Genomic DNA, 12,734 nt, shown 5'->3' with positions numbered 1-12,734 from the left:
ATGAAAAACTACAAATTAAATTCCAAAGCTGAGGGTGAAGGCAAAGTTCAGGTACCAAGTTTACTCAGTTTACTCTTTTTTACCATTATCATTAATAAAGTTTAAGCAGATTTTAGTTTTGATAACTACAGGAAATTAAGAGTCTTCCAACAGCACAGAGCTGTGTTAGTAAATCCTGCCTTCCATGTTGTTGCTAGCAAAGAGTCACCATGGTCAAATGTCTCCCGTGTCCTGCTCATCTTCACTCTCTGCTACAGGTCTGTTTGGGTCATGAGGACCATGGTAATTTAATTCTTTTTCGGTCATCTCCTCCCCCCCTTTTTTAATACTATATTTAAAGTTGGCATATCTAGCACTTAAACAAATTGCGAATAATACCTGGCAACTTTTGATGCAGTAAGTTTTCCATCACTGTTTTAATGTTGAGCCTTTCTTCTAGATCTTCGTTACTTAAGCCAAACTCCTGCACTACATTTTCAATGGCAACACCAATAGCTTTTATCTGGGAAGGTGTTGGAGGAGGCAGAGCAGTCAGCAGCTGTTCTTCTTGTTTTTCCTTTAAAGACAGTAACACCAGTGTTTTAATGATTTTGAGATGCTTAGTATGCTAGAATGAATGCCTGCAACTCCTCACAAGTAACACCACTGCATGTTTTCCAGATAGTGAAGGTAATTGGAAGCAAGAACACCAAGAGAGAAACTGTAACAGGTATAAAGAATTAGATATTCCAGAAGGCTTCAGTGATGTGCAGAGTTACATATACACATATTTGGAACATTAAGAGAAGTCACCAATTCTTTCACCACCTATGAAGTGGGAAAGGCTAAGAATTAAAGAGGAAGAAACTGAAAAACTGAAGACTACAAATATTTTTATCCACTTAAAGCTGAGAAAGTAGAAGGAACAGATGTTTAACTAAAAAAAAAAAAAAAATATTCAATTTCTGAATTGAGATCTTCACTATGACATATGGGTTATAACTTCTGTCATACCAATTGTATTTACTTACTGCTACTCCTTATTGCTCTGGACTTGATGAAAACTCTTTCTCATTGAAATATACCAATGAAATATACACCAATAATATATACGAAGAATACATACAACTAGTCTATGAGAAGAATTATAGAACAGCAAAACAGAAGTCAGTTGGTACCATGTTTTTATTATACTTCAATCACTACTAACAAAATATTGCTGCATCATACTTTAAAATGAGGAGTTATTTGAATAGGTATGAAAAACTACAAATAAAATTCCAAAGCTGAGGGTGAAGGCAAAGTCCAGGTCCCAAGTTTACTCAGTTTACTCTTATTATCATTAAGTAATAATTTTAAAGAAGATGCAAACATAGTAAAAGAAAAAAATCAGTGCAGAATGATTTTAGAAGCAGTGCAGTCTCACTGTAATTAGCAGGGTGAGGGCAGTTTCATAAAAGTGCATCTTGAACTTTTTCTTGTCTTTAACTCACCTTTAGGCTTTTCTTGTGTCTTTTTTCTCTAATATGCTTATGAGCAAAAGCCACCGACTCAATCAAAACATCACACAAACTGCAGGTATATTTTGCTGATGGGTAGCTTCGAGATTGCTAAAATAAAGACAGTAAAAAAACCTACAATATAGAAAGACATAACTTTCATTTCATTCAATACCCTTGCCAAGTTGAATGGCTAACTCTGAAATCCAGAAATACTCACTTTAGCTTTCCTAATTCCATCTTTATAGTCAAAAAGGTCATGTATCAACTATAACATCTGAAGAATGGTGGAACTTTGTCAATCAAAATCAACACGTCTTTCACAGTGGAAAATACCCAATGCTCATGGAATATAAAAACTGAATGTCCTGGGTTCAGCTGTAGCAGTCATTTTTCTCCTTCCTAGTAGCTAGTACTGTGTTTTTGACTTTAGCCTGAGAACAACGCTGACAACACTGATGTTTTGAGTTGCTGTTAAGTAATGCTTACGCCCATCAAGGACTTTTAGTCTCATGCTCTGCCAGGGAGGAGGGGCACAAGAAACTGGGAGGAAGCAGAGACAGGACACCTGACCCAAAGTAGCCAAAGGGGTATTCCATACCACAGCACATCATGCCCAGTATATAAACTGGGGGGAGTCACTCAGAAGGCCCAGATCACTGCTTGGGTTGGGTATCAGTCAGCTGGTGGTAAGCAATTGTATTCTCTCCCCTTGTTATTTTCCTTATCATTATTATTATTGGTGGTGGCAGTAGAGGTTTTGTGTTACACCTTAGTTACTGGACTGTTCTTATCTCAACCTGTGGGAGCTACATTCTTTTCGTTCTCTTCTCCATCGCTCCCAGAGCAGGGAGGGAGAAGAGGGTGGGGGAGTGAATGAGCAGCTGTGTGGTTCTGAGTTACCACCTGGGCTTAAACTACGACACTGAACAAACACACAATAAAACTTTTCTGGTCCACTACCAAGCATCTAGTGATACAATGTTAATTCATGAACTAAAGGAGCAGCCATTCTTTGTGCTTAAATTGCTGCCAAGTGAAGATTATAGTAAAACAATACCCAAAGCATAACCTACCTTTTCTTAAGAATTAATTAACAGCACCTGTTTTATATGTTACATCAATTCTATAACTAGACTTTCTAGCTACAACCAGAGAAATTGCTCAAAGTGTACCCTTTATGTTGTTCTTACAGACAAAAAAAAGGAGAGGTCTACACAAGTAAAGACAATGGCACCTTCTTCAGTCTATAAATGCAGTCTCGCTTCAATCGTTCTTCAGCTTGATGCAATCCTAGAAATTCTTTTTCTGACAGCACAGATTCATCTATGACTGGACCATCCGCTTCGTCTTGATCATACTCAGCTTTTCTATTTCTTCTCAATCTTCTTTGTTTCCTAAGCTTCTTCATGTCTTATAAAGAGTTATGAGAGCAAATATGTCAAATAACTTCAGAGTACCACACAGCATTTTTTCTTTGTTTCTTTAATTTACCATTCTACTTACGTGCAAGTCAAAGTTAAGATACAAATAATCTACCCTGCATGGTTGTATAATCTGCCATGTGCAAGTGTGACAATAGCAAAAGTATATTGTGTCATAACATATAGTAACTTTGCTCCAAACTACTATAAAACACTGATTTGTCCCATTGAAGTCATTGACCTTATTTAAATAGCTTTGTAAAAACTGGCTAAAAACATACAATTAAATGCAATTGATTTCACTGCATAGGTGAGACACACATGTATGTCACTATATTGAAAAAATAGAAAATATCCAAAGATTTCAGGATGCCTGATCAGGCTGAGACAGATGAACAAACTAGAAAGTGAACTGATGCATAGAACACTATGAGTATCAGAGAATTAGTGAGCATAGGCCAATCTGAATGATTTGTATGAGCTAACAGCATTTCCATGGCTTAGGTGACATAGAACAATTTATTATCACCAGCAATAAAGCCTGTCAATGTCACTTGCTTTTCAATCAAACCAGCATATGAATCAGTGCCTTATTAAACAGACAGGTGAAAAACAAAACAAAAACCAAAATAAACCACAAAACCATAAAACCAACCTCTATTGGGTACAGAAATCAGTAAATAAAGAACTTTCTAAGTATCTGCACACATAGCTTAATACAGCTATAAAACTGGCAGAATAAACATGCTTGGAAAGCTTGTTATGTTTACAGCAAAGTACTGGCACAAATTAATGTAAATACAAATTCTACTTTTAAGCAAACTTTGTCATCCTTTTGAAGCAGGAATTGATATTGGTCGGAAGAATACCTGTAAAAAATAATCCCAGCTATGAATATACAAAGGCCACATCTTCATACATTACTTTATATCACATCTTGCTACTCACTTAACAGCTATACAGCATGTCTAGATGCGTGGAATTCCTAAAGTTCCCTGCTTCTGAGAAAGTTCATTTTAATTCTCAGACTACAAAACCCCTACCATAACATTAGGTTTTAATTTACAATAATTTAAAAGGTAACACAACTGCTCTAGCAAACACATTTAAAATGTTTCTATGCCGGGACGGCAGTTTTTGCCTTTAATAGTTGGCAAAAGGGAAACAATTTGGTTGTATATTTTCAACCAGTTGTTTGACTCAATTCAGTAAGCGGCATACGTGTGCTAGTGTTGTAAACAGGATCAGACCAAGAATGGCAATATAATTTCTTTCAGCAGCAGCAGCAGCAGTTTATGCTGGAATAAACAGAAATAAGGCTGTGAGGGTTGCAGGAACAGTACTTCAAAAGAAGTCCCAAGAGCAGAAACAGAAATCTGAGTTTCTAAACTTTACCCATCCCTTCCATTTTTCACATTGACTCTCCTGCTCAAACTCCAAAGACCTGCCACGGTTGTTTGGCTTCAATTTTACAAAGCAGCATAGACAGAACATAAGACAAAAAAATTATTAAATTAATGCCTTTGCAGGAAAGTGTGTCACAACTACCTACTTATCAATTATTTTAGTAACCATGAAGTAACTTAAAAACAAACTTCCAAAGTAAACAAACACTTCTAGTATTTGGTAGTTATGGTAGTGAAAATCTGATTACAGGTTAATCACTAAATGAAGTACCAAGGAAAAGTTAAAGCTTCTGCAGAAAAAACAGTGCCTCAGAGATCTGGTGAACTTCCTTATAAGCTACAGTAAAAAGGCATAAAGGGAAGGGACAACTGCATGGAAGAGTTCAAGTAAAAGGAAATACTGAGAGACACATTTTTAGTAATTGTTTGCTACTTGATATAGAATTAGAGCTTTTGAAGAGACCTCAAGAGGTGGGCTATGCCATGCCTGTGCTTCTCAGCAGAATGAAATGAACTTTGTCAATCCTGAGCAATGCTCACCCAACCTGTTCTTAAACGCCCTCAGGTACATGCTCCTGAGCTGCCCAGACAACCTCTCCAGTACTTCCCCTACCTTTCATCCTAAGAAACATTCCCTTTATTCCCCTCATTCCTTTATTTCCCTCATCTGAACCTTTCCTGCTCAATTTTACGCCCATTGCTTTGTGTTCCATGTATTGCAAAGACACAAGGAAGGTTACCTCATCAGCTAAAAAGCTGTCACAATACCTTTTCTAGACAGTTGAAGACTGTTATCATGCCTCCCTATGCTTCCTTTTTGCAGAGAGAATGATGATTGTCCACATTTTCTGTAGTTTCCATCCTCTATGTGACATGGCATTATTTTTGCTCTTCTTTGGACTGTTTCCATTTTACTCATTCAAGGAGGATGCAAAGCTGGACAGAGTACTGCAACTGAATTTACCAAAGACTTACAACAACAGTACTTCACACTGTGAGTCTGTTTACATGCCTCACAGTGCCATTACACCAACTGCTGATGAGCATTTTCTGATTCACTAGTTTCAGATTCTTCTCTGAAAAGAAAAACCTACTTTAAAGTAACTTTTCCTCCTTTATTTGTACAGTTGACATCCCTACTTAAGCAATGGCATTTGCACATGTATTTTGTATTTCATTCTGTATGTAGGTCATTTTGCCAATTGTGCAAAGTTATTTTAATTGACCTTCCTGCTTTTCTGCATTCTGTTCCTACCAGCTCCACAGCATACTGAAATTTAAAAACACACAATTAATAAGCATGCTGTCTTCATTCATCATCAGACTAATGTAATAAACATTGAACAGCACAGAATTCTCATAGATGCTTGGCGCCATGTTTCCTATCATTTTTACAAAATCTTTGGTAAGTATTTGGTATATATCCAATTACAGTTCTGCAAGACTCTTGTACTAATTTCATCTGGAGAATTTTCCTTTACTTACAGAACTGTCACGTAGTGTCTAATGTGCTACTGTACCAGTAACAGCAGTATCTACCAACTGCTTCTCCCGCATCCACAGGGGACTGCTCATTATTTTAAAGAAATAAATTAAAAGGAGCTGGCATACTTTCCTCCTGACAAATCCATATTTACTGCTATACATCCCTTTGTTTGTAGAATCATAGAAAAGTTAGGGTTGGAAAGGACCTTAAGATCATCTAGCTCCAACCCACCTGCCATGGGCAGGGACACCTCACACTAAACCATCCCACACAAGGCTTTGTCCAACCTGGCCTTGAACACTGCCAGGGACGGAGCACTCACAACCTCCCTGGGCAACCCATTCCAGTGCCTCACCACCCTAACAGGAAAGAATTTCCTCCTTATATCCAATCTAAACTTCCCCTGTTTAAGTTTTAACCCATTACCCCTTGTCCTGTCACTACAGTCCCTGACGAAGAGTCCCTCCCCAGCATCCCTATAGGCCCCCTTCAGGTACTGGAAGGCTGCTATTAGGTCTCCACGCAGCCTTCTCTTCTCCAGGCTGAGCAGACCCAACTACCTCAGCCTATCTTCATACGGGAGGTGCTCCAGTCCCCTGATTATCCTCGTCGCCCTCCTCTCCACTTGTTCCAACAGTTCCATGTCCTTTTCATGCTGAGGACACCAGAACTGCACATAATACTCCAAGTGAGGTCTCACAAGAGCAGAGTAGAGGGGCAGATCACCTCCTTCGACCTGCTGGTCACGCTGCTTTTGATGCAGCCCAGGATACGGTTGGCTTTCTGGGCTGCGAGCGCACACTGAAGCTGGCTCGTGTTAAGTTTCTCATTGACCAACACCCCCAAGTCCTTCTCCGCAGGGCTGCTCTGAATCTCTTCTTTGCCCAACCTGTAGCTGTGCCTGGGATTGCTCTGCCCCAGGTGTAGGGCCTTGCACTTGGCATGGTTAAACTTTGTAAGGTTGGCTTCAGCCCACCTCACAAGCGTGTCAAGGTCCCTCTGGATGGCATTCCTTCCCTCCAGCATATCAACCAAACCACACAGCTTGGTGTCATCGGCAAACTTGCTGAGGGCACACTCAATCCCACCGTCCACGTCACCAACAAAGATGTTGAACAGGACAGATCCCAACACCTATCCCTGAGGGACACTACTCATTACTGGTCTCCAGCCGTCACCAACAAAGATGTTGAACAGGACAGATCCCAACACCTATCCCTGAGGGACACTACTCATTACTGGTCTCCAGCCGGACACTGAGCCATTGATCACAACTCTTTGTGTGCAGCCATCCAGCCAGTTCTTTATCCACAGAGTGGTCCATCCATCAAATTGATGTCTCTCCAATTTAGAGACAAGGATGTCATGTGGGATAGTGTCGAACGCTTTGCACAAGTCCAGGTAAATGATGTCGACTGCTCTACCCCGTCCATCAATTCCATAGCCCCATCACAGAAGGCCATGTGTTACATTATTTTTTCCAGAATGGATTTTTAAGTAAAATCACAGTTTTAAGAGATACTTGCCCTTTCCTATATGCCAATAGCTCACTTCTGAGTAAGTTCTCCAGTCATAACCAAGTGGTTCCAAAAATCTACTTCAGTGAGCTCCTGAAGTTTTATAGAAAAAGTTCATTCAACCCAGCAATTTCAAGGACAAACTTGTGAAAACATTCTATTTTGCTTTCTCCTCATCTGAAGTTGAGTTTCAGTGTGCAACTTGGTTCTAACACTGTTCACAGTTTTATCTTTTTAGTGGCAGCTGATACCATGGGAATGGACATTTAACTCCTGGACTTCCCAGTATCAACCATCAGTAGCATTCCTCCTCAGCGGGGTGGGGGCAGACCAATACTGTCTTTGGCCCCCTTCTTAACTAAAAGAAGAGTTCACGTTAACAGGCAGATGTCCCATGTTAGTAGCACCTCATCTACGCTTTAATCACTATTTAATTATATTCTCTTCTTTAAAGCTTCCTCTGTCCACTTACAATTCCTTTTAGTACTCGCATTCTATAAAGATATTTTTGATATTGATCACTTTATCCTCCCTTAGCCTGCCCTTCCTTGTATTTCAGTACTCAGGGCTTATACTCTCATTAGTAACAACTGCCCACAGAGAAGTTCAATATGCATGGAGAATTAGTTATGTCTTATTGTTGTATTACTATTGCTAGTATTAAGTCGTCACAATACCTATGCAGCATTGTCTTCTATCTTTGTTAGCATATGTTGCTACAGACCTCATCAGTAGCTCTGAAATCTCACTCTGTTGTCCTGGTTTCAGCTGGGATAGTTATTTTAATTCCTAATAGCTGGTGCAGTGCTGGATTTTGGCTTTAGTCTGAGAGGCTGGTAACACACCAGTGTTTTAGTTTTTGCTTGCTAGCTCTTATCCTGATCAAGGACTTTTCAGTCTCTCATGTTCTGCCACTGAAGTGGTGCACAAGATGCCAGGAGGGAGCAAAGACAGGCACCAAACTAGCCAAAGGGGTATTCCATACCACAGCATATCATGTCCAGTATTTAAACTGGGGGGAGTCACCCAGAAGGGCAGATCGTTGCTCAGGTTGGGCTATTCATCAGTGGGTGGTGAGCAATTGTATTGTGCATCACTGTTTGTTGATTTTTTGTTTGTTTTTGTTTTATATTTCTTTTTGTTTTTATCTCTCTTTTTTGTAATTTCCCATTTCATTATTATTAGTAGCATTAGTATTACATTATACCTTATTTTAATTATTAAAACCTGTTCTTATCTCAACTGACAGGTTTTACTTTTTTTCTGATTCTCCTCCCCCTCCCATTGGGGGAGGAGGAGTGGTGAGTGAGAAGCTCTGTGGTAATTAATCTCTGGGCTCAGATTAAACCACAATGCTTGTATCACCTGAACTTAAAGATCCCTTATCAACCTTAACAGATTCAAATCACATCATGCCTAGAAAACTGCAAACAGGGGCACTGCACAGATGTGGCAATCTACCTACTCCTACCACTCATAAGCTACCAACATAATTTATAGATTAATTTCTGTATCATTCACTGTAACAATTTAAACAATTGTTTAAAGTGCTGCAGTATAGTACAGTCCATAGTTTGCAACATTTGACAGAGCAAAAATTATTTAACAGTGAAACTTGAAATTTTACTTTTCAATAACACACACAGCAAGCTACTTTACCGGACAGTTGTGCAAAATACCCCTGAAAACAAGCACTGATTACCAGAGCTTCCTTTCTGCATGTCTGGCACATCTTCACTCATGAAGTCTTCCTGAAATTGTCTTCCATTTCTGTTTCCAGCACCTTCAACCTCATGAAGAGAGTCCCTTCTTGTCCTGCTATGCACAGGAGTCCAGGCAACAGTTCGGCATTCTCTCCAGCTGTCATAAGTACCACAGTGGTCATCAGATACCCACTTCTTTATTTGGTCTCTTTGGGTATCATTTGACTTTTGACTGTATATTGCATTTTTAATTGAATTTGGGCTACTGAAAACACTACGTGGCCCTCGTCTGGGAATTCCTTCATAGTGACCCGGTGTTCCCTTTTTTTTTTGCAGGCTGGTATATGTTTTCTTCATATGGCCATTTCCACATTCGTCCATGAAGTCATGATGCTCTTTCTGTAATGAGCTTCCTTTTAATTCCTCCTGATATAAAATTTCCTGTTCCTGATTTTGTTTGGCAAAGAAAGGTTTTGCAGCATCTCCCATGGTTATTGCTGTTCAACTTAGTAATTCACACCTAGAAATAAAAAAAGTTAAAAGCTGCATTCAAAATTAATCAAGTGATAAAGACTGGTTATTATTTGTTACGGAAAAGTCAACAATCAAAGCCCTAGCTCTGTAACACCATATGTGAAGCAAGCCTTTGAGAAAAACAAGGTTTTCTCCAGTGAAAGGCAGTTCAAAACTCTGCTAAGTTCCTTCTCTTGAAATTTGTAACATCTATGGCTGGTTTAATAAACAGGGAGACAGCTAATGGCTTTTTTGGGCATAAAGGTCTAGATGCCTTTAGCACAGATGACTACTTTCAAAAGTCCATGTCACATTCTCAGCTCAGCACAGGAAAAGTTTGAAAGAATGACCAAATGAACCCTGTAGTATGTTGAATATGTACGAATATAAGAGGCAGTAACGAGGGAGGCCCCCAAACCATTCTACATCATCTGAGTATTCCCTTCTCCCCACACTAGACATTATTCACCTTGTGAAGAATGAAAATTGTTATCAGAGGTGATAGGTTGCTACTCAACTTCTACACGTCTGTCAGGCAGACGTGACGAAATGAATGAGAAGCAATGCTACACTCCTAGTGTACTCTGCACGTTTTACCCAGACCACCATTCTCAAAAGTCTCACATCACTCAGTATTAAGCATTCATATTTCATATCTTAGTATTCTCTGAAACACCTGGGCTACTGATTTGCTCCTCCTCCCCTCCAAACAGTTGGTCACATCCATGTTCTTTTTTGTAAAACTTTTCCAGGCAGCTATAACTCCATGTTTGCATAAACCCTTTGTGGATTGTGAAAGGGGGAGTTACCTGGAAAAGCCATAGGCACACGCATAAGCAGGAGTGGTCACATCAACACTGAGTATTGTATGATTTAAACATAGCCACATACAACCAAACAAAAAAGGTCTGCTCTTTCAAAAGACATGCATATGATTATGGACATAGAAAAGGCTGAAGGGCACTTACAAGAAGCGCTGAAACAGCAGGAAATGTCCTGTTGCCTTTAATATGGGAGTAGGGTACCCAATTTTCTTGAATATTTTCTAAGTTTTGCCGACCCCAAAGGCACCCTTAGGCATCTCCGTGTCTGCTTTCTGTAGGCTTGAGGCTTTCAGTGTCTATCCTCCCTTAAACAGTAGGGGTTTGTTTTTTTCTCCCAAGCGAATGACAAAACAAATAGGATTCCTATCCTAATGACCTGAATTCACAGTATGTTATGTATGACTGCAGAGATGCAGCTGTTGCAGGTAGGATCTGAAAGAAAAGTTTCAGCTACACGAAGTGAATTTGCTTCCTATTTTAGGAGAAAAACTGCTGTCACGCGTGAATTTCAGAGTGACCTGAAACCAGCCTGTTTTAGAGTCATTCCCAAAAGCAACGCCCACACCCAGCCATCAGCCGGGATGACGACACACTGCCGGCCCTGGAAGGGAGCTGAGAGTCTCAAGTTCACGCTCGCCTCTGGCTCCCAACCACGAAGAGAGGAGCTGGGCGGGGGCTACACTGGGGTGGACTGCCCCAAGGAGTCACAGCCACGCCGCTACGGGACCGCGCGGCTCCACACGGGGCCAGACGCAGGAGGCACCACCAGCCAAGCTGTCAACGGGTCCCTGACGGTGGTGCACGACACCGGCCTCCGTCACCACAACGCAGGAAACGCATTCCGTGGGCCAGGGCTCCCCTGCTCGCACGCCGCGGCTCCCTAACGCATCCCTCCCGTCCTCCCCCTGGCTGACGAAGGCCCCCAGCCTTCTCCTGCCCTCCTCACCCCGTATAACTCAAGGCCCAGGGAAAGGCCTAGAGAAGGTGAGAGGGCGACTAGAGCAGGACAGTGGCGGCGCCTGTGGTGCTGCAGCCTCCCCCCCACCCCGGAGCAGCCCTGCCCTGCCCCGCCGCCTCAACTGGGCAGCCCGCGCGGCGAGGGGCCGAGGCCCAGGCTCAGGAGGGCAGGCACGGCCCGCAGCCGGGGCAGGCGTCGCCCGGCCGCCACCCACCAAGGCAGGGACACTCACCGGCCGCCGACGGCCCAGCTCTGCCATTGTGCCCCGGCGGAAACGACACCGGCTGCCCCGCGCGGCCCAGCCGCCCTGGTCTTCCGGCAGTGCGGCCCCGCCGCCTACGGGGGCGTGCCGTGACGATAGAGGCGGGCCCGACGGCGCGGCGGGGGGGTTGCTTCGTAGCAGCGGTAGCGCCGGGGAGGTGTGTGCGCAGGCAGGCAGGCAGGCAGGCGGGCGGGCGGCAGGGGTATGCAGGGGTATGCAGGCGCTTCGTCCTTGCGGGTAAAATCGCTCGCTCGGCAGTTGGGGAACCGAAGGCACCGCCACCCCGCTGGATACCAAACCCAGCCCCGTGTATCCCGCGTCTCAGCGAAATAACCAGTGACTATGTTCAGAGGCGATTATTCACGGGAACCAGAAACACAAATTACAGGAAGTGGGGAAAGCCGGGGCAGGTGGGGAGGTGGACACATACATGTAAAAGAAAAGCTCCTAGTTCCCTTGTCACTAAATGATCCTTCTTACCGAATTAGACGGCGTGTCTGTTTTGTAAAGGTTGCTTGCACTTGCTTAGCAATTTCTTCCTCTTTCTGCATGTCCTCTTCATCACCCCCTTACTGACTAGTTCAGGAGGGTCCCTTCCAAATTCTTTTCTGCTTTCATATTTATGGAAAAAAGGTGTTCTTAACCTATCTCATCAGATGGGCCTCATGGAAATTCTCCTTTCCCTGCTAGTCCAGACTTCCTTAGCAAAATGTGTACAAATACACAGATTCTGACAGGATATACATAGCAGAGACTTTCCAAAATTACTTATGGTACCTTTCAAAGACAGGATGTGATAGCTTTATAGCCTAGTGCTTTACATCAGCGCTTGGAAGTTACCTTTTCCCTTCTCCTGTATGACCCCTTCAAAATAAAGAACTCTGGGCAAGACATTCTCGGGAGAGGTCCTGTTATGGGAGGATAGCTTAACTTGCCAAAACCACTGTTGTGAGCAGATGTGGCCGGAGGAGCCAAACACGGAAACATTTCTGAGCCTTGTCTTTCCTCCTTCTTCCATAAAATTCTTTGAGTGGCTGCAAGCTCAGCATGTTTCAAATCATAGTGACCGCAGTGGATCAAACAGTGTCTAGTCTTATGTCTTAGAGTCTGGTGTCACTAGTGCACGCATGCAAGACTCTCTCAAGTTCCTGTCATTTTTTTTG

The 12,734-nt window shown here is 42.3% G+C and overlaps 1 protein-coding gene across 1 annotated transcript in view; it reads right to left on the bottom strand.

Annotated features, from left to right (window-relative positions):
- Positions 1-11,638, bottom strand: part of TUT7 (terminal uridylyl transferase 7) — a 34,989-nt gene extending 23,351 nt beyond the window's left edge. Inside the window, exons 1-5 of the mRNA XM_065661453.1 lie at positions 11,542-11,638; positions 9,014-9,534; positions 2,716-2,891; positions 1,473-1,589; positions 379-556 (exon numbers count right to left, since the gene is read on the bottom strand). Coding sequence (XP_065517525.1) covers positions 379-556; positions 1,473-1,589; positions 2,716-2,891; positions 9,014-9,503 — 961 coding nt within the window. The 5' untranslated portion in view covers positions 9,504-9,534; positions 11,542-11,638. The remainder of the gene's footprint in view (positions 1-378; positions 557-1,472; positions 1,590-2,715; positions 2,892-9,013; positions 9,535-11,541) is intronic.
- Between the last annotated feature and the right edge of the window lie 1,096 nt (positions 11,639-12,734).

This window comes from Lathamus discolor, chromosome Z, assembly GCF_037157495.1.
Source record: "Lathamus discolor isolate bLatDis1 chromosome Z, bLatDis1.hap1, whole genome shotgun sequence".
In the NCBI taxonomy this organism is placed as follows: Eukaryota; Metazoa; Chordata; class Aves; order Psittaciformes; family Psittacidae; genus Lathamus; species Lathamus discolor.
Note: the sequence above shows the minus strand (reverse complement) of the source record. Positions and strands in the feature narration are given on the sequence as shown.